The sequence below is a fragment of the Oncorhynchus clarkii genome, chromosome 13, assembly GCF_045791955.1.
Source record: "Oncorhynchus clarkii lewisi isolate Uvic-CL-2024 chromosome 13, UVic_Ocla_1.0, whole genome shotgun sequence".
Taxonomy (NCBI): domain Eukaryota; kingdom Metazoa; phylum Chordata; class Actinopteri; order Salmoniformes; family Salmonidae; genus Oncorhynchus; species Oncorhynchus clarkii.
This window is the reverse complement of record NC_092159.1, coordinates 59,645,773-59,667,944: the sequence shown is the minus strand read 5'-3', so window position 1 is coordinate 59,667,944 and position 22,172 is coordinate 59,645,773. Positions and strand designations below refer to the sequence as shown.

General features: G+C 44.0%; 1 protein-coding gene across 1 annotated transcript in view; it reads left to right on the top strand.

The window, feature by feature from the left end:
* Positions 1-20,898, top strand: part of LOC139365181 (C-Jun-amino-terminal kinase-interacting protein 4-like) — a 54,266-nt gene extending 33,368 nt beyond the window's left edge. The window contains exons 8-32 of the mRNA XM_071102635.1: positions 135-228; positions 312-445; positions 1,264-1,275; positions 4,041-4,098; positions 5,432-5,584; positions 5,841-5,892; positions 6,113-6,243; positions 7,599-7,655; positions 9,030-9,206; positions 9,732-9,861; positions 9,966-10,058; positions 10,433-10,555; positions 11,141-11,333; positions 11,572-11,781; positions 12,076-12,265; positions 12,418-12,534; positions 12,768-12,848; positions 16,323-16,390; positions 16,765-16,913; positions 17,424-17,595; positions 18,302-18,415; positions 18,996-19,040; positions 20,089-20,265; positions 20,421-20,564; positions 20,727-20,898. Coding sequence (XP_070958736.1) covers positions 135-228; positions 312-445; positions 1,264-1,275; positions 4,041-4,098; positions 5,432-5,584; positions 5,841-5,892; positions 6,113-6,243; positions 7,599-7,655; positions 9,030-9,206; positions 9,732-9,861; positions 9,966-10,058; positions 10,433-10,555; positions 11,141-11,333; positions 11,572-11,781; positions 12,076-12,265; positions 12,418-12,534; positions 12,768-12,848; positions 16,323-16,390; positions 16,765-16,913; positions 17,424-17,595; positions 18,302-18,415; positions 18,996-19,040; positions 20,089-20,265; positions 20,421-20,564; positions 20,727-20,845 — 2,993 coding nt within the window. The 3' untranslated portion in view covers positions 20,846-20,898. The remainder of the gene's footprint in view (positions 1-134; positions 229-311; positions 446-1,263; positions 1,276-4,040; positions 4,099-5,431; positions 5,585-5,840; positions 5,893-6,112; positions 6,244-7,598; positions 7,656-9,029; positions 9,207-9,731; positions 9,862-9,965; positions 10,059-10,432; positions 10,556-11,140; positions 11,334-11,571; positions 11,782-12,075; positions 12,266-12,417; positions 12,535-12,767; positions 12,849-16,322; positions 16,391-16,764; positions 16,914-17,423; positions 17,596-18,301; positions 18,416-18,995; positions 19,041-20,088; positions 20,266-20,420; positions 20,565-20,726) is intronic.
* Positions 20,899-22,172: the final 1,274 nt, after the last annotated feature.

Here is a 22,172-nt window from a genome sequence, read left to right as displayed (position 1 = left end):
CTAAGTTCTCACGACAAGTATTATAATGGTAGATGACAGAGAGATTTATCTTTGTATCCATTCTTGATGATCTAATAGCACATAATGAAGGTCTCTTTGATTTGATTCTATTCCGTATGATATGTGTCCTGTAGGTTTGCCAGAGAACGAGGATAGCTCAGAGGTGCATGACATCATTGAGTCCACCCCTGAACTGGACATGGACCTCAGTGGATACAAAACATCCAGGTAACCTCTACAAAACCATCACCATTGGGTATTACTCCTGTACAATGTGCTAAATGCTAACTGCTAATCCCTTCACTATGCAGCACCCCGACCAAAGGAGGCATTGGCATTGAGAACATGGCGTTTGACCGCAACACAGACTCTCTGTTTGCGGAGCTGTCGTCTGCAGGCATAGGGGACGTCATCGGAGACGTGGACGAGGGGGCCGACCTGCTGGGTAAGCGAGGGAAGGACCTCTTTCCTATAGCAGCAAAACCCCTCCAAGGATGTGTAGTGTTTAGGATTGTAGTAACATTGTTATAACACTAGTGACTCTAATGAAATATAACACCTTTAACAATCTGTGGCTATTTTAGTAATGTTGTAGTAACATTGTAGTAACGTTGTGATAATGAATTACAACACAAGGATCCGTTTCTAAATAAGCTATTCTGTAAGAACTAAATTAAGCCTGACACCTTCAAGAAACAGTATTCATTTTCCCCCAACATTACAGCAACTTTTGGGAAGATTTATCTATTTTAAAAAATGGACGAACAAACTGTGTGACACTGTCAACTACAAAGTTCAACAATTGGATTCATTTAAAAGTGTATCTTTAGAATATGTCTCTTGACAGATGAAGTTAAACTAGTTTTGGAATGTCTTTTGACAGATGGAGTTGAACTAGTTTTGGGATGACTTGTGTTAACCCCTTGTGAGTGTCTGAGTGTGTTGTTTACCCAGGTGACCTCCCTACGTGGTTCCTGCTTCTGTGTTCAATGCATGCTAACTCATGAATTACTATAGTAGCAGGCCACTGAGTTAGACAATAAACGGACACTATTGTACTACATTCAGCTCACTAATACACACTGGCTGTTGCACTGAAGTGAAATAACCGTTGCTGTTAGGTTAAAACAAAGCTAAACTGGATTTAGAAATTCTGCTTGTATAAGTTGAAAGTCATTCTCTGCTGTTAGCTCCATCAGTGTCTAACCCGCCTCTCTCTGTCCTCGTCATGTCCTCTCCTCTGGCTCTTGTCCCTAACCCCAGTGGAGTACTCTGGTGTGTATTATGACCTCAAAACCTCTCCTTTGTTATTTCTCCTCCGATACCTCTCTCTATGCCCTCAGAGAAAAACTCTATTCCAGGGATGGGTATCTGCAGTTGTGGGTGCAGGATTTTGCTCCACCCTAACACACCTGACTTAATTAAAGCAAACATGGTCTATATTGGAAAACCATGGCTAGTTTATCAGGCTTTGTGAATCTGGTGTGTTTCAATGCTGGGCTGGAACAAAAGCCTGCCTGTATACACTGTGGCCCTTCAGGACCAGTTGCCCATCCCTGCTCTACATTTGGCCTGCTCTACATTTGGCCTCTCACCACCTCATATCTTCAGCTCATTGCTCTACTACTACTGCCTTGACCTGCATTTGACCCCCGCTCCTCGCTAGCATTACAGTGGAAACAAAGGTTGATCACAAGATGAAACCAGACATATGAAAACTGTTAGACGGGCTAAATGCATTTGGAAAATGTTTGTTCTTCATATAACTGCTTTGGTTATACTGATTTCTGTCTAACATGCACCATAAGCATGAAGAATAACTCATCGTACAGCTTTAATAACACATTTTTTACTATACATCTGAAATAGTTTTAGTCTGTGTGTTTGTTTTTATAGCTTCTCTAGCTTTCCCAACTGTCTCTCTACCCTAGAACTGTAACTCATTCCTTTCCCCACTAGCATGTTAGGAGTACCCTAGTTCTCATTCCTTTCCCCACTAGCATGTTAGGAGTACCCTAGCTCTCATTCCTTTCCCCACTAGCCTGTTAGGAGTACCCTAGTTCTCATTCCTTTCCCCACTAGCCTGTTAGGAGTACCCTAGCTCTCATTCCTTTCCCACTAGCCTGTTAGGAGTACCCTAGCTCTCATTCCTTTCCCCACTAGCCTGTTAGGAGTACCCTAGTTCTCATTCCTTTCCACACTAGCCTGTTAGGAGTACCCTAGTTCTCATTCCTTTCCCCACTAGCCTGTTAGGAGTACCCTAGCTCTCATTCCTTTCCCACTAGCCTGTTAGGAGTACCCTAGTTCTCATTCCTTTCCCCACTAGCATGTTAGGAGTACCCTAGTTCTCATTCCTTTCCACACTAGCCTGTTAGGAGTACCCTAGTTCTCATTCCTTTCCCCACTAGCCTGTTAGGAGTACCCTAGCTCTCATTCCTTTCCCCACTAGCCTGTTAGGAGTATCCTAGCTCTCATTCCTTTCCCACTAGCCTGTTAGGAGTACCCTAGTTCTCATTCCTTTCCCCACTAGCCTGTTAGGAGTACCCTAGTTCTCATTCCTTTCCCACTAGCCTGTTAGGAGTACCCTAGCTCTCATTCCTTTCCCCACTAGCCTGTTAGGAGTACCCTAGTTCTCATTCCTTTCCCCACTAGCCTGTTAGGAGTACCATAGTTCTCATTCCTTTCCCCACTGTCTCTCTACCCTAGAACTGTAACTCATTCCTTTCCCCACTAGCATGTTAGGAGTACCCTAGCTCTCATTCCTTTCCCCACTAGCCTGTTAGGAGTACCCTAGCTCTCATTCCTTTCCCACTAGCCTGTTAGGAGTACCCTAGTTCTCATTCCTTTCCCCACTAGCCTGTTAGGAGTACCCTAGTTCTCATTCCTTTCCCCACTAGCTTGTTAGGAGTACCCTAGTTCTCATTCCTTTCCCCACTAGCCTGTTAGGAGTACCCTAGTTCTCATTCCTTTCCCCACTAGCCTGTTAGGAGTACCCTAGTTCTCATTCCTTTCCCCACTAGCATGTTAGGAGTACCCTAGCTCTCATTCCTTTCCCAACTGTCTCTCTACCCTAGAACTGTAACTCATTCCTTTCCCCACTAGCCTGTTAGGAGTACCCTAGTTCTCATTCCTTTCCCCACTAGCCTGTTAGGAGTACCCTAGTTCTCATTCCTTTCCCCACTAGCATGTTAGGAGTACCCTAGTTCTCATTCCTTTCCCCACTGTCTCTCTACCCTAGAACTGTAACTCATTCCTTTCCCCACTAGCCTGTTAGGAGTACCCTAGTTCTCATTCCTTTCCCCACTAGCCTGTTAGGAGTACCCTAGCTCTCATTCCTTTCCCACTAGCCTGTTAGGAGTACCCTAGCTCTCATTCCTTTCCCCACTAGCCTGTTAGGAGTACCCTAGCTCTCATTCCTTTCCCACTAGCCTGTTAGGAGTACCCTAGCTCTCATTCCTTTCCCCACTAGCCTGTTAGGAGTACCCTAGTTCTCATTCCTTTCTCCACTAGCATGTTAGGAGTACCCTAGCTCTCATTCCTCCGTTGTGTTTCTCATACACACCTCATGTCTCAGTCTCTCCACCTCTCTCTCGTTCTCTTGCCTGACTTGGATTGCATGGTTTTCTCAGACCTTAGCTTGCTCGGTAAGACCTCACCCGCTCGCTCCATCCTACTCTGTTGCAACATGTAACATGTTCTGTGTGGTGGCTGTTGGGGTTGTCCCTGTTTTGTTCTTCTTAGAAATATCTCACTATGAGATATTTAACACCCTGAATGGACTGATTCTTTATTATATCTATATGAATATTAAAGTCAGTCAATGTGACGATGTGTTCATCCATTGAAGTAAATGCACCTCCATAAATATTGATTTATTTTGGATGAAGATTTTAAAAACATAGTTGATTAAGAACTATTTGATACATAATAGAATCTATCCAGGCCTTCTACACATGCTGTTCTGTAAACTCCAGTTGTATGAACACAAAGCAGAAAACGAGGTAATTTCTCCCCTGGCTGGTGTTGTTCCTTGTTTACAGGTATGGGTCGTGAGGTTGAGAACCTGATCACGGAGAACACACAACTAATGGAGACAAAGTAAGAAAAACACACTGAGATCGGTGTACTTTTAGATTTATTTGACAATTATACTCAACAAAAATATAAACGCAACATGCAACAATTTCAAGGATTTGATTTACAGTTCCATAAATTCATTAGGTCCTAATCTATGGATTTCACACGACTGGGAATACAGAAATGCATCCGTTGGTCACAGATACCTTAAAGAAAATGTAGGGGCGTGGATCAGTATACCAGTCAGTATCTGGTGTGACCACCATTTGCCTCATGCAGCGTGACACATCTCCTTCACATAAAGTTGATCAGGCTGTTGATTGTGGCCTGTGGAATGTTGTCCCACTCCTCTTCAGTGGCTGTGCGAAGTTTCTGGATATTGGCGGGAACTGGAACACGCTGTCCTACACATCGATCCAGAGCATCCCAAACATGCTCAAGGGGTGACATGTCTGGTGAGTATGCAGGCCATAGAAGAACTGGGACGTTTTCAGCTTCCAGGAATTGTGTACAGAGCCTTGCGACATGGGGCTGTGCATTATCATGCTGGAACGTGAGGTGATGGCGGCAGATGAATGGCACGACATTGGGCCTCAATATCTCATCATGTTATCTGCCCATACCATAACCCCACCGCCACCGTGGAACACTCTGTTCACAACGTCGACATCAGCAAACCGCTCGCCCACGCGATGCCATACACATGGTCTGCGGCTGTGAGGCCAGTTGGCTGTACTGCAAAATTCTCTAAAACAACTTTGGAGGTGGCTTATGGTAGAGAAATTAACATGAAATTCTCTGGCAACAGCTCTGGTGGACATTCCTGCAGTCAGCGTGGCAATTGCACACTCCCTCAATTTGAGACATCTGTGGCATTGTGTTGTGTGACAAGAAATTACATTTTAGAGTGGCCTTTTATTGTCCCCACCACAAGGTGCACCTGTGTAATGATCATTCTGTGAAATCAGCTTATTGAAATGCCACACCTGTCAGGTGGATGGACAATCTTGGCAAAGGAGAAATGCTCACTAACAGGGATGTAAACAAATTTCAGCACAAACAATTTAGAGAAAGAAGATTTTTGTTTCTGGGATCTTTTATTTCAGCTCATGAAACATGGGACTAACACTTTACATGTTGCATTTATATTTTTGTTCAATGTATACCCCCCAAAGTTATTAAAATGTTATTAGTCTTTTAAACTGGTCTAAAGTCTATTCCATATTTAGATGTATTTAGCTTTGTAGATCCCACTATACCGGACTATATACTGGAAGCACAACATAACACAAACATCTTGCATGCAGTGTTGTAAGGTGTCACATTCATTCCTTTCCCCCCTTGTTTCCTGTAGGAACGCTCTGAATGTGGTGAAGAATGACCTGATAGCGCGGGTGGATGAGCTGTCGTGTGAGAAGGAAGTGTTGCAGGGGGAACTAGACGCTGTGACACAGACCAGGAAAAACCTGGAGGAGAAGAACAGAGAGCTGGAGGAGGAGCTCAAGAAGTGGGTGAATAACAACAACAACACACGATAACACACTACACACAACTGATCATGTAAGTTCTACACCTGTTGTATTCAGGGCATGTGACAAATCAGATTGGATTTGATTTGACAACAGCAACACACCATATTAATATGGCCACCCCAATTATAAGACTGTTTTTAGGGAAATCACCAAGAGTAAACTGTCAACATGAACACATGGCATAGCATATTGTTGATGAACCTGATTGAACCAATTCTTCTGTTTTTCCAGAGTGCGTGTGGAGATGGAGGAGGTGAAAGGGAAGCCAAACGAGGAAGAGGATGTGAGTGCCTCTTACCATATGTATAACATTGTCCTGTATAATGTGACTGTACCTCTTCATGTCCTATAGTGGTGCCCTTTTCTATATTGTAATCACTGTTAAATGTATATTTTTATGATATTGCTGCAAAATGTACCTTCCTTAAAATTCAGCTTGTTACTGTGATTGGTGCGTTGTATGTCCGACCAATTAAAAACACCCTCTCTCTCTGGTGTTCCAGAGTGACGTTCCTACAGCCCAGAGGAAGAGGTTCACCAGGGTAGAGATGGCTAGAGTCCTCATGGAGAGGAACCAGTACAAGGAGAGACTGATGGAATTACAGGAGGCTGTTAGGTGGACAGAGATGATCAGGTGAGGAGGAGGAGAGGAAAGAGTAGGATTGAAGGGAATCGAATAGAGCCAGTATACAATGCAATCCCTCAGCTAACCATGTATTTTTAAACAATATGGCCAATTAAACAATTTGGTCAATTATATCTCCACATTTTAAGAGGACTTTCCTCTTAATCTGAATGCTAGACTTGAAACTAGGCCACTGCCATACACTTGAGTCAGTGGCGGTCGGTGCCATTTAAGATCAGGGAGGACAATTTTTAATGAGCATGGCCTTATTTCTATTACAGCATATTGGATAAATGTCATTCACATTCCCCATTTTTTCCCGCTTGCTTCCGTTTAAGATTTGTTTTTCAACAGAATAGGCAGAATGAATACACCCCTGATCACCCGCAAACACAGTTTGCTTTCATAGAAGCCACATACAAACAGCATAATCACTTTGCTTGTTGTATGATTCCTTCTCACATCCACGTTCTCTCCTCGTCTCACCTTTTCCCTTCGCTTGTGGACTTCATTGCACAACACAACAGCTGTCTGTGCCCAGGCGCAAATGATCGCTAACCACTACACCAAGCCTACATTGTTGTCACCATGTTAGCTAATGTCATAGTCCACATACCTACCAGAACTAATGTGTTAGTAAACCTGCTACAATCATGCATTACGGTGTACAGTCAGTAAGTAGTTTAGCAGTTATACTGGTGAGCCCCGTGGCAATACATTTATTAAACCAAAAGCTTACCTTGACAAGGAAGAGTTCCGATGTTGGATAGCCATAGCCAGCTAGCTAACGAGAGAGAGAGGCTCAATATATATATATCTTTCTAGAATCAGATACCTACATGAAGGAATAGGCAAAGGACTATGGATACAACATATGAATGCTTTCCCCAGTTGTTTCCATGGCCTCTGCTATAGTAATATGCTGCAGTTGCTTTATAACTAGTTCCCAGAGTGACGTCAAAGTTCATTGTTTCAGAACACCAAACTTCCATAATGTTCAAAAGTAAATAAACATTTTTGGAGATCAAATGTTAATAAATAGAATGAAACATAATACTATGTTGCCTAGTGAAGGGTTTCCTTCTCCACAACCCCTTTCATATACACTCTTTAAGCTCCACTCTGAGACTCCACTCTGAAATCATCCGTCTGCTCTATCCTTGCTCTACCAATTTAAATGAATGAGTTGAAGGGATAGTTCAGAGAAGTGACATAGTTATCTAAATATCTCTTTACTTAGAAGGCTTTTTATGGACAAGGAGTGACTGCAATCAACACTTTGGTTTGGTTAAACTAACCAATGTCGTAAGTAATTGTGCTGAACAGTCCCTTTAACATGATGCCATGCTGTGTTGTCTTACCAGAGCCTCCAGAGAAAACCCTTCCCTTACTGAGAAGAAGAAATCCAGCATCTGGCAATTGTAAGCAGTTCTCCTTCAATGACTACCTGTACGAAATAACTGATAGGAATTCTATACATTTCTGATATGATGTATTCAACACTATCAACATGATATCATATGCTAACATTCTGGAAATTCCATCCCTGTTTTCTTTCTTTTTGGATGTGTTATTTATTAAATGTTCAGTCTTAGGTAAATGTTTTAAACATCATAGCCATCCCTCTCTTTCCCCTTGGTACAGTAACTACAGTCTAGCCATGGGTTTAAATACTATTTCAAATCCTTTCAAATACTTTAGCTTTGCTTGATTGAGCTTGCCTATTGCACCGGAACCAATAGACAATTCCCAACTGCGTATATCTCACCCACCTGGCAGTCCATGCAGCCTAAAGCAAACGTTCAAAGTCTTTGAAGGATTTTGAATAGTGCTTGAACCCAGGTCTGCTACAGTCCCCTGAACAATAGACATGTCCTGGATGTGTACTACTCTTCATGTTTTCCATCCAATCCACAAACAAATCAGTCCAATGTGATTCTCTTGCCCCCCCCCCCCCCCGCCTGCCCCTGTTGCCTTATGTTGTCCTGCTAGTCTGCTTAAAGACTGCTGAGAGGGAGAGGTCTATGTCAGCTGATTGTACCTCCTTCATGTCCTCTCAGAAGTTGTATTTGTTTACAGGAAAATGTATGGACAAGTGCTTCGTTCTGCAATAGGCCTATAACCTGTTTTAGTGCGAAGATTTAAATATGTCCAACTCTTTATTAATGCACACTCTTGTAAGATCTACTGTCCATTACAGTATGATGTGTAGACATATGAAGAAAATAATGACAAATATAATTGCATGCTTCTTTTGATCAACTGACAGAGGTGTCCTCCTTCATCCCTGTGAGTTTTACTGTGATTAACTGTCTTAACATGGGGCTCTTTCCTCTTACTGGCCTGTGGAGCTCATTGTAATCACATGTTATGCAGTCTATTGAAATCTATCTGCTTGATTACCATCTGTCCCACACTATCAGATTACTATCTGCTATCAACATTCAGATAACATATGCCAAAACGTATTTACAAACACAGAAATACACAGGTGTAGGTGTCCTAATATACAGTACTAGTGTACTGTATGTAGGCTTAAAATACTATATATTAATATGTATGACTCCCGTTCAGTTACGAGTCATCACGAGTGGTATTGTGATGGGTGGGCCTTGGCTTTGTTAATCAACGTACCCAAATCCCCAGCATGCTTCACTTCACTATACTTGAGGTGGTGGTGGTGGTGGTGGGTGACTGTTTACTGTTGGTTGGTGGTTGACCCCCGGCCTTGCTCCTCCCTATACCAACCCCCCCTCCCCCTTCGCATCCCTATGGTTTCTCTCTCCCCCCCGCAGTTTCAGCCGCCTCTTTAGCCCCTCCTCCTCCAGCACGGCAGTGATGAAGAAGGCGGAGTCCCAGGGGAGAGAGGTGAAGTACATGCCCCCTGCAGGAGGGGGAATGAAGAAGAGGAGCAGCACCTTCTCCCAGTTCCCCACCGAGAAGTCCAAGGCCTTCGACTTCCTCAATGAGGAGTGAGTAGTGACACAGCACTCATTCTGTCATGTGTTAGTACTGTTGTAGCTCTTCTTATTCCTCTCTTGACCTCTGCCATGATGAGCTATGGTCATTCACTCCATGTATTACACAGCACTTATAATAGAATCATGGATATGTGGGTCAACTACTTATGATGGTTAGAACTCTTCATAACCTGTTCTATTTTAGAATTCTTCATAACCTGTTCTATTTTAGAACTCTTCATAACCTGTTCTATTTTAGAACTCTTCATAACCTGTTCTATTTTAGAACTCTTCATAACCTGTTATATTTTAGAACTCTTCATAACCTGTTCTATTTTAGAACTCTTCATAACCATGCTACACAAACGTTCATATACTCCTAGGGCTTGTTTCCCATATTGGGCATATTTCTGGACCTCAAAGCTTTTTCATTGGAGAATCTCATTTGACAGTGCTTTCTAGTCCAGGATTCAGCAAATCGGCCCATAATGTAATTTTTTGTAATGAAATTCCCTTTTTGTCCTGTCTCCCTGTCAGAATGGACCCGTGCGCCTCTCCGTCCCGTAGGGAGCAAAAGAGGGCCCAGTACAGACAGGTCAAAGCCCACATGCAGAAAGAGGATGGACAGGTACAGGCCCACGGATGGAGTCTACCCAGCAAATCTAAGGTAGGAGAGGAGGGGATGGGAGGGAGAGAGAGAGGGAGAGAGTTCGCAATAATAACCATATCCAAGTTTTTATTTTTTATATGACATCTTGTGTGTCCTTTCAGGTAGTGAACGGGGGCCCAACAGAGAACAAAGAGAAGAATCTACCTGTGCCAGTCTACCTGAGGCCCCTGGACCAGAAAGATGCTTCTATGAAGGTGAGCACGGCACACACTGTGATTAAGTTAACTTCATTTTGATCTGTGAAAACATACATTACTATTGTGCACAATGCAACATTTTAATACCAAGTTGTGATACACTAGTATAATACATGTTTTGCAATGGAGGCTGCTGAGGGGAGGACGGCTCATAATAATGGCTGGAATGGAGCAAATGGAATGGCATCAAACACATGGAAACTTTGTGTTTGATGTTGTTGATACCTTTCCACTCATTCCGCTCCAGCCATTACCACGTTCCCGTCCTCCCTAATTAAGGTGCCACTAACCTCCTGTGGTGTATTGAGCTTTTTTAAATGCAATTTCTATAAATTGTACGTTGTTTGATTGATTGATTGATATGTCTGCAGCTGTGGTGTGCTGCGGGTGTGAACCTGTCAGGAGGGAAGATCAGAGAGGGAGGGTCCATGTTGGAAGGGCAGAGCAGGAAGGGCTCTGTGAGCAGCCTGGACCATTTAGAGACAGAGAACAAGGTAAGGGGGAGGGGTTTTGAGCATGTTGGCCAAGGGGGGTGTACCTTAAGCACCTTGACGTAAGGAGGGTGTCTCATCAGGATCACAGGACAGTATATGGAAACTTCTGACTGTTTTAGAGAGCTTGTATATCAGTCAACAAAAGTACTGTATGCTGGAACTTTATACAATATAAGTGTGTTTAAAACAGTTTAATGCTGTTTTTGAGAGCTTGTACTGTAAATGACTGCAGAAAGAAGACTGGATGGTAATACATACAGACACAAGTTAAAGCTCTCATATTTACGAGTACTGGCCTCAAGCCATCATGACAGGCCTCAGTCAAGTCAACATTGTTAGCCCTTATACATACTAGTCCTGGTATAATGGAGCTCATCATCAGTCTGTCCTGTCCTGGCTCATGATCAGTCTGTCATGTCCTTGCTCATGATCAGTCTGTCCTGTCCTTGCTCATGATCAGTCTGTCCTGTCCTTGCTCATGATCAGTCTGTCCTGTCCTTGCTCATGATCAGTCTGTCCTGTCCTTGCTCATGATCAGTCTTTCCTGTCCTTGCTTATGATCAGTCTGTCCTGTCCTTGCTTCAGGAGCAGGAGAAAGGTGACCAGGAGAAGGAGAAGGAGCTGCGCCTGCAGGATGAGATGTCCTGCAGGGTGTGGATCTGTACCAGTACCCACTCCTCTACTAAAGTCATGGTGCTGGAGGCCAACCAGCCCTCTGACCTGCTGGACAGCTTCTACGCCTGCAACTCACACGTCCTCTGCATCGCCAGCATACCAGGTGTGTGTGTGTGTGATGTTTGTGTGTAGTTTGTGTGTGTATGTTTGTGTACAGTTTATGAGGAATTTATAGTATTAAAATTCCTCATAATGTCTCAAGATGGGTCTGTGTATGTCAGTGTTGGCTGGTGTTACCCTCAATCAGATGAAGGGGTCATTGTAACGTCTGAATGGAATGAATAAAACGGTACTGTGTGTGTGTGCTCACTTCTGTGTGTTTTCACATGTCTGTTTCTCAGGTGTGTTGGAGACAGACTACCCTGCAGGGGAGGAGCTACCTGTACCCCAGGACCTGGAGTCCGGGCCAGTTGATGGCGTGTCATTGACAGGCAGCGTGGCCAGTCTGGGCTCCGCGGGCAGCGACGGCGCCTTGGCAACGGAAGGGACCACCGCCGTCCTCCAGATGGCCGGGGCAGGGCTCAATGACCTCCCGGCCCAGCACAGCTCAGGTAACACAGACACAGGAACTGGCCGCGGTTCAGGACATTATAGCAGTGGTCACCTCCATCACTAGTCCTGGAGAGATACAGGGTTTGAAGGCATTTGTTCCTGCCCAGAACTATACCATTTCATTCAACCAGGAGTAGTTGAATGAGGGGTTTTTAATGTTGGCATTTTCACACTTTCACACACATTAAAACTGGGGTATGCCCTGGGTTCCACCCTGAATCATCCTTTTGTATCTAATGCATACTTACTGTAATATTTTCTCTCTACAAATTCCCCCTACCTCCACCCAACAGTGGATCTGTCCAGAGAGCCCAGTCCTGCAGAGGATGGGGTCCCCACGGCGGAAGAGGCCACAGAGGCTACAGAGGAGGGGGAGGAGAACCAGGGGCTGGTCGTCAGTCAGCCAGGCATCTACACAGAACACGTGTTCACAGACCCTCTGGGAGCCGGTCACCATGAGTCCTCCACTGCAGACACACAGAGGTGAGACTGTCTGACCTAGTACTAGTTAGTAGTGACCTGACCAGGGAGAACTCTGGTCCCTTGTTTAAGGCACTGGGTTTTATACATGAGTGATTAATGTGTGTTTGATACACTAAAGCTCACCAGCCCTGTTCTTTCTCTCTGTCTCCCAGGGACCAGGATGGGGTGGGTGAGGCGTCTCTTCCCGACGACATGCTCCCTGCTGGGGAGGACGTCCAGAGGATGAGCAGCGCCCTGCCCACCATGTGGCTGGGGGCCCAGAACGGATGGTGAGGACAAGGGAGTGGTCACTAGGGCCACACAGAAATAAATGAGTATGGAATATACAGTAGAATCTCTTTGGTAAAGAAAAGAAAAACGCATTATACATTTTTTGTAATTTCTCTGTAAATTTTTTTTTATGCACCCTGATCCATATAATTATCTTTAGAAAATCAGCCCCATTTATTTGGGGATTGTGTTTCTTAATCTTTGTCTCCTCTCTTGTCTCCTCCCTCTCTAGTTTGTATGTGCACTCGTCTGTGGCTCGGTGGAGGAAGTGTCTCCACGCCATCAAGCTAAAGGACTCCATCCTCAACATAGTGTGAGTACTCTGAGGACTCTTTTCCAACAGTCTTGAAGGAGTTCCCACAAATGCTGAGCACTTTTTGGCTGCTTTTCCTTGTACTTGTACTCCAGTACTTGTAGTGAGTATTCAGGCCATGTATATCTCACCAGACATGTCTTGTAGTGAGTATTCAGGCCATGTATATCTCACCAGACATGTCTTGTAGTGAGTATTCAGGCCATGTATATCTCACCAGACATGTCTTGTAGTGAGTATTCAGGCCATGTGTATCTCACCAGACATGTCTTGTAGTGAGTATTCAGGCCATGTATATCTCACCAGACATGTCTTGTAGTGAGTATTCAGGCCATGTATATCTCACCAGACATGTCTTGTAGTGAGTATTCAGGCCATGTATATCTCACCAGACATGTCTTGTAGTGAGTATTCAGGCCATGTATATCTCACCAGACATGTCTTGTAGTGAGTATTCAGGCCATGTGTATCTCACCAGACATGTCTTGTAGTGAGTATTCAGGCCATGTATATCTCACCAGACAGTACTTGTAGTGAGTATTCAGGCCATGTATATCTCACCAGATATGTCTTGTAGTGAGTATTCAGGCCATGTATATCTCACCAGATATGTCTTGTAGTGAGTATTCAAGCCATGTGTATCTCACCAGACATGTCTTGTAGTGAGTATTCAGGCCATGTATATCTCACCAGACACTACTTGTAGTGAGTATTCAGGCCATGTATATCTCACCAGACATGTCTTGTAGTGAGTATTCAGGCCATGTATATCTCACCAGACATGTCTTGTAGTGAGTATTCAGGCCATGTGTATCTCACCAGACATGTCTTGTAGTGAGTATTCAGGCCATGTATATCTCACCAGACAGTACTTGTAGTGAGTATTCAGGCCATGTATATCTCACCAGATATGTCTTGTAGTGAGTATTCAGGCCATGTATATCTCACCAGATATGTCTTGTAGTGAGTATTCAAGCCATGTGTATCTCACCAGACATGTCTTGTAGTGAGTATTCAGGCCATGTATATCTCACCAGACACTACTTGTAGTGAGTATTCAGGCCATGTATATCTCACCAGACATGTCTTGTAGTGAGTATTCAGGCCATGTATATCTCACCAGACATGTCTTGTAGTGAGTATTCAGGCCATGTATATCTCACCAGACATGTCTTGTAGTGAGTATTCAGGCCATGTATATCTCACCAGACACTACTTGTAGTGAGTATTCAGGCCATGTATATCTCACCAGACATGTCTTGTAGTGAGTATTCAGGCCATGTATATCTCACCAGACATGTCTTGTAGTGAGTATTCAGGCCATGTATATCTCACCAGACATGTCTTGTAGTGAGTATTCAGGCCATGTATATCTCACCAGACAGTACTTGTAGTGAGTATTCAGGCCATGTATATCTCACCAGATATGTCTTGTAGTGAGTATTCAGGCCATGTATATCTCACCAGATATGTCTTGTAGTGAGTATTCAAGCCATGTGTATCTCACCAGACATGTCTTGTAGTGAGTATTCAGGCCATGTATATCTCACCAGACACTACTTGTAGTGAGTATTCAGGCCATGTATATCTCACCAGACATGTCTTGTAGTGAGTATTCAGGCCATGTATATCTCACCAGACATGTCTTGTAGTGAGTATTCAGGCCATGTGTATCTCACCAGACATGTCTTGTAGTGAGTATTCAGGCCATGTATATCTCACCAGACAGTACTTGTAGTGAGTATTCAGGCCATGTATATCTCACCAGATATGTCTTGTAGTGAGTATTCAGGCCATGTATATCTCACCAGATATGTCTTGTAGTGAGTATTCAAGCCATGTGTATCTCACCAGACATGTCTTGTAGTGAGTATTCAGGCCATGTATATCTCACCAGACACTACTTGTAGTGAGTATTCAGGCCATGTATATCTCACCAGACAGTACTTGTAGTGAGTATTCAGGCCATGTATATCTCACCAGATATGTCTTGTAGTGAGTATTCAGGCCATGTATATCTCACCAGATATGTCTTGTAGTGAGTATTCAAGCCATGTGTATCTCACCAGACATGTCTTGTAGTGAGTATTCAGGCCATGTATATCTCACCAGACACTACTTGTAGTGAGTATTCAGGCCATGTATATCTCACCAGACATGTCTTGTAGTGAGTATTCAGGCCATGTATATCTCACCAGACATGTCTTGTAGTGAGTATTCAGGCCATGTATATCTCACCAGACATGTCTTGTAGTGAGTATTCAGGCCATGTATATCTCACCAGACACTACTTGTAGTGAGTATTCAGGCCATGTATATCTCACCAGACAAGTCTTGTAGTGAGTATTCAGGCCATGTATATCTCACCAGACATGTCTTGTAGTGAGTATTCAGGCCATGTATATCTCACCAGACATGTCTTGTAGTGAGTATTCAGGCCATGTATATCTCACCAGACAGTACTTGTAGTGAGTATTCAGGCCATGTATATCTCACCAGATATGTCTTGTAGTGAGTATTCAGGCCATGTATATCTCACCAGATATGTCTTGTAGTGAGTATTCAAGCCATGTGTATCTCACCAGACATGTCTTGTAGTGAGTATTCAGGCCATGTATATCTCACCAGACACTACTTGTAGTGAGTATTCAGGCCATGTATATCTCACCAGACATGTCTTGTAGTGAGTATTCAGGCCATGTATATCTCACCAGACATGTCTTGTAGTGAGTATTCAGGCCATGTGTATCTCACCAGACATGTCTTGTAGTGAGTATTCAGGCCATGTATATCTCACCAGACAGTACTTGTAGTGAGTATTCAGGCCATGTATATCTCACCAGATATGTCTTGTAGTGAGTATTCAGGCCATGTATATCTCACCAGATATGTCTTGTAGTGAGTATTCAAGCCATGTGTATCTCACCAGACATGTCTTGTAGTGAGTATTCAGGCCATGTATATCTCACCAGACACTACTTGTAGTGAGTATTCAGGCCATGTATATCTCACCAGACATGTCTTGTAGTGAGTATTCAGGCCATGTATATCTCACCAGACATGTCTTGTAGTGAGTATTCAGGCCATGTATATCTCACCAGACATGTCTTGTAGTGAGTATTCAGGCCATGTATATCTCACCAGACATGTCTTGTAGTGAGTATTCAGGCCATGTATATCTCACCAGACATGTCTTGTAGTGAGTATTCAGGCCATGTATATCTCACCAGACATGTCTTGTAGTGAGTATTCAGGCCATGTATATCTCACCAGACATGTCTTGTAGTGAGTATTCAGGCCATGTATATCTCACCAGACATGTCTTGTAGTGAGTATTCAGGCCATGTATATCTCACCAGACATGTCTTGTAGTGAGTATTCAGGCCATGTATATCTCACCAGACATGTCTTGTACTGAGTGTTCAGGCCATGTATATCTCACCAGACATGTCTATGTGTGCTCTCTGTCTGCAGGCATGTGAGAGGAAGAGTCCTGGTTGCCTTGGCTGATGGCACGTTGGCTATATTCCACAGAGGCCTGGGTAAGGATGCATTGATTCAAGCCATATTGTGATGCAGGTTAGTGTTTTTGTAATAAATCTTCTAGCTGGCCCAGCCACAAAGTAATACAAAATTAATTTAAACCTAACCATAACCGTAACCACACTGCTAACCCTAATGCCTAACCCCAACCTTAAATTAAGACCCAAACGCAAATGTGTGTTTATATGAATTTTTACAATATAGACAATTGTGACTTTACAGCTGGCCTATCTAGAGGAAATCACTCAGTTCTGCCTCCAGGACCAGACTCTAATAAACGTTAACCTGTATTGTGATGCTCCCTGGAGTAAAACGGCTTGGCAGCCATTTTGTGTCACAAGCATATAGTTTGTGTGTGTTTCTCCCTATGCAGAGGGACAGTGGGATCTGACCAACTACCACCTACTAGACCTGGGCCGGCCGCACCACTCTATCCGCTGTATGACAGTGGTGCATGACAAGGTGTGGTGTGGCTACAGGAACAAGATCTACGTCATCCAACCCAAGGCCATGAGGATAGAGGTACATCATCTGACGTGGTTTATACTGGAAACCTTCTGATGGTAGAAGGGGGGACAGTGTAAAGCGATTTGTGTTTCAGAAAAGTGCTAGATAAATGGGAATCCTTATGACTTTCCCCACAGCTGTTAGAAGTCTTTTCCAAAACACCCAAAAGGAAGTTTCACAAAATGACACTAAAGTTATTGTATAATCTCCCTTTTGGTTTGAAGATGTTTTGTTGCTCTAATTGTCGTAGTTCTACTTTTAAGACTTTCATCCATGAAATTGATGAAGGCCCTTTGGTGACTTATTCCACATAGGTTAGAATAACTCCAGCCCACTTTGTCCTTTGAGATCTCATTGTCTTATGTTTCTTGTGATCTAACATTTGTGTATTCTCTCAACAGTACAACCCCAATCAAATAGAATATACACTGTATATCGGCCCATGATGTCTGTGCAATATCTGATAGTGATATAGTGTGGTTTAACATGGTTATAATGCTACCTTCTCTATTTCCTCCTGTGTAGAAGTTGTTTGACGCCCACCCCCGGAAGGAGAGTCAGGTGCGTCAGCTGGCCTGGGTGGGAGATGGGATCTGGGTATCCATCCGCCTGGACTCCACCCTCAGACTGTTCCACGCCCACACCTACCAGCACCTCCAGGACGTCGACATAGAGCCCTACGTCTCCAAGATGCTGGGTACTGTACATTGACTCACTGTTTAAATCAATACAACTTTATTGGCATGAAGTATTGACATTGACAAAGCAGAGGAGTTTTAGGATGGTAGATGAAAAAGGACTTTGTTTCAATAGAATGCATGGGGAATATGTGAATGATTGTGCTCAGGACTGTTGCGGTTACTGTATTACCACCACACCGGCGTCATGAGTCATGACCTCGGTCAAATTCCACATGACCGTTGATTCACAGTAATCTTCTCTTATGCACTCTGGACATGCGTTGGTACAGTAGCACCCAACTCGCTAACGACCGTCAGGTCGCTAATGGTCCGGTACTCAGAGCTCTATTGTCCCTCTAACCACTCTGACATCAATGCAAATGAAATCGAAAAACACATCAAACACATCATCAAAACAGTACCATGCTTATATATTTTGTCTTGCCCATTCACCCTCTGAATGGCACACAAACACAATCCATGTCTCAATTGTCTCAAGCCTTAAAAATCCTTCTTTAAACTGTCTCTTCCACTTCGTCTACGCTGATTGAAGTGGATTTAACATGAATAATGGATCCTAGATTTCACCTGGATTCACCCGGTCAGTCTGTCATGGGAAGTGTTTTGTACACTCAGTGTACATTGTTACCCTGTAACACTGTCAATTTAGCATGAGTTTAAGCAGTGTTATGACCCTGTCCTCTCTTCTCTCCCCTTCTCTAGGTACGGGTAAACTGGGCTTCTCCTTCGTCAGGATCACAGCCCTCATGATATCCTGTAGCCGTCTGTGGGTCGGAACAGGAAATGGTGTCATCATCTCCATCCCGCTGTCAGAAGGTAAGTCCATACCAGCTACATCTCAGTCATCTAAGATGGCCTCCTCTCCTCACCTTCCCTCAATCATTGTTCATTGCCCCTTGAAAATGTTCACGTCCCTCATAAGACCATGTTTTATAACAACGTAACGATCAACAAATATTTTTCAAGCCACTGTATAAAGTTGTTGGATGGTGAAAAGGTTTATCTACTTTAACTTGGCCCATTCATTCACGCAGGTTGACGTTTATTGAGCGATTTCCACTTGATGGGCCAGCTGCAAAGTCAAATTTGGCTATATTGTACAAAGTCATTATCAGAAATGAGCTTTTTGGTCTTAATCGAAGGTTAGGCATAAGGTTAGCAGTGTGGTTACAGTTAGGGTTTAATGTCTGTGGCTGTGCCAGCTAGTGGCTATCCTGCTGAGCTGCCTCAGTACATGAGTCATCCCAATAAATACCAACCTGCTGAATTAACACTCATACAGTGAATGAAACAGCTCCAATTAGCTATCTGTAAAGGAGAGAGTGGGTATTCATAGACTCTCTACTCCTCCGCTGCTCCATATATCCCTCCTCCTCTCCTCCCTCTTTCACTGAAGCTATAGGTCCTCCTCAGCATGGAGTCTTACTGAGGGGCCTCAGGGGTGAGTCTCCATCACACAGCAAGCTTAACCAGACTTCTCCCTTTCTTTACTATTCTGTTTCTCTCCCTCTGTCCCTCCTCCTCTGTCCTGCTGTCTTGCCCTTTCTATCTCTAGTGCTTCTATTCCTAGTCAGTTCCATATAGCTGCATCTTCTCCTCTTTTCTCTCTACCCTTCTCTCTCTCTCTATCCTCCTCTTCGTGTATTTGGGCCTGGTTTGTGCTCTTTGGTCAGTTCTGGTCTCTCCCTCCCTGTTGTTTCTGATCCTAGTAGTGGGTCTCTGGTCTCTCCCTGCCTGTTGTTTCTGATCCTAGTAGTGGGTCTCTGGTCTCTCCCTGCCTGTTGTTTCTGATCCTAGTAGTGGGTCTCTGGTCTCTCCCTGCCTGTTGTTTCTGATCCTAGTAGTGGGTCTCTGGTCTCTCCTTAAGTTAGTTTTCTGCTTCTCTCTATGCGGCTAGACAAACAAAGAGACCCAACTGACTGCTTCATTGTCTGTGCAGGGCAGTCACAGTCATTGTCGCTCTGTTGACGTCTTTTAGTTTTAACTTGTCTGTGTTGTTTCTAAATGTTTCACTCCATTCATTCATTTCATAATGACTCCTTCCTTTCCATGTGTAGCATGTTTACAGTGTGACCTTTGGGTCTACTGTATGTGTTTTCAGGATGGCCTTGCTGTTCTTAGGCACAGCCCTTAGCCGTGGTATATTGGACCTATACCACAAACACCCAAGGTGCCTTTTTGCTATTATAAACTGGTTACCAACGTAATTAGAGCAGTACAAATAAACATTTTTGTCATACTCGTGGTATACGATCTGATATACCATGGCTGTCAGTCCATCAGCATTCAGGGATCGAACATCCCGTTTATAATGGAGGCTTTGCGTGTGCCGCTTGCTATGGATGGATAACAAGCTAAATGGATTCACTTCGCAAAACATTACAGTTAAGAAATTCTTAATTTAAGGCCAGGAGTTTTTCCTGACATCATTACTCTATAGGTTTTGTTTTTAACTCTATAGTTGTCTTGTTGTTGTTGTGACGTTGTAGCCAACAAAACAGCGGGTGCAGTGCCAAATCGCCCTGGCGGTGCAATGCGGGTGTTCAGTGAGGAGGGCACGGAGAGCACTTTGCCAGGCAGCTTCGTGCCCTACTGTTCCATGGCACAGGCACAGCTGTGTTTCCACGGACACAGAGATGCAGTCAAGTTCTTTGCAGCCGTCCCAGGTAAGTAGCAAGGGGTAGTGATCATTAGGGTGTGCTACATTTTGCAACAGAAAATAAAAATTATTCTGCGCAGGCAGTCCCTTCCTACCTGTTTCATTCAGTTTTCTTCCTGAACTTGACCGAGGAAGTACTCAATACTTAACTTCCTGTTCCAGGTCAGGTGATCCCGTCCCCCGGACCCGGAGGGGATTCTGGGTCGGATGACCTCGCCTCTGAATCGTCTGACATGGCGACCTCTGAACCTGCCAAAACCTTCCTGGTCATGAGTGGAGGAGAAGGCTACATCGACTTCAGAATGGGTGTGTGTGTGTGTGTGTGTGTGTGTGTGTGTGTGTGTGTGTGTGTGTGTGTGTGTGTGTGTGTGTGTGTGTGTGTGTGTGTGTGTGTGTGTGTGTGTGTGTGTGTGTGTGTGTGTGTGTGTGTGTGGGTATGACATTATATGACATATCTCTCCTCAACAGGTGATGATGTAGGAGAGGTGGATGGCAGCCTATCGGAGCCCACCATGAAGCAGGCCACCCCCGCCAAACCAGAACGCAGCCACATCATCGTCTGGCAAGTCACTTCCTGCCAGGAGTGAGCCAATCACAGACTGCCACATCACTACTCGGTCGCACAACCCCCCCGCATGCCCCTCCCTTAGGTTTTAAGTTGTTATTATTGATATTAGTATTACTACTGTGGATGACTACATTGTTAAGGATTCTTTTAGTGTCTGTTTTAAATGTATCCATGAATTTGGGGCCTAATGTTTGCCAGGCAAGGTTAAAGTGAAGCAGTGAAGTCAACTCCTGATAAGTGCACATGGGATAAAATGAGTGCACTTATCTAAGTGCAGTGCACTTCACCGGGCCCTTTTCAAACCGTTGTTTTCACTTGCTCCAGATATCTGCAGCACATTCTAGAAGTCGACTGCGGTATAAAGGCAGCTCAGTGTTTTAAAGTAACTGTCCAATGAAAATCTCACTTTTAGAAGTTTGTATTCTGTTAACTCATACTCAAATAATATTGTTGACACTTCAAATCCTCCACCTCAAACTTGTATTGAGGATGATGTCATCCTCCTGAGGAGGATGAGCTGGCCAATCAGCGGTCTACTCACATAAATAGTTTTAATGACCGGTATATGCCCACACCATTCTGTTGTTGGGTTAAGTCCACACCATTCTGTTGTTGGGGTAAGTCCACACCATTCTGTTGTTGGGTTAAGTCTACACCATTCTGTTGTTGGGGTAAGTCCACACCATTCTGTTGTTGGGTTAAGTCCACATCATTCTGTTGTTGGGGTAAGTCCACACCATTCTGTTGTTGGGGTAAGTCCACACCATTCTGTTGTTGGGGTAAGTCCACACCATTCTGTTGTTGGGGTAAGTCCACACCATTATGTTGTTGGGGTAAGTCCACACCATTCTGTTGTTGGGTTAAGTCTACACCATTCTGTTGTTGGGGTAAGTCCACACCATTCTGTTGTTGGGTTAAGTCCACACCATTCTGTTGTTGGAGTAAGTCCACACCATTCTGTTGTTGGGGTAAGTCCACACCATTCTGTTGTTGGGGTAAGTCCACACCATTCTGTTGTTGGGTTAAGTCCACACCATTCTGTTGTTGGGTTAAGTCCACACCATTCTGTTGTTGGGGTAAGTCCACACCATTCTGTTGTTGGGGTAAGTCCACACCATTCTGTTGTTGGGGTAAGTCCACACCATTCTGTTGTTGGGTTAAGTCCACACCATTCTGTTGTTGGGTTAAGTCCACACCATTCTGTTGTTGGGGTAAGTCCACACCATTCTGTTGTTGGGGTAAGTCCACACCATTCTGTTGTTGGGGTAAGTCCACACCATTCTGTTGTTGGGGTAAGTCCACACCATTCTGTTGTTGGGTTAAGTCCACACCATTCTGTTGTTGGG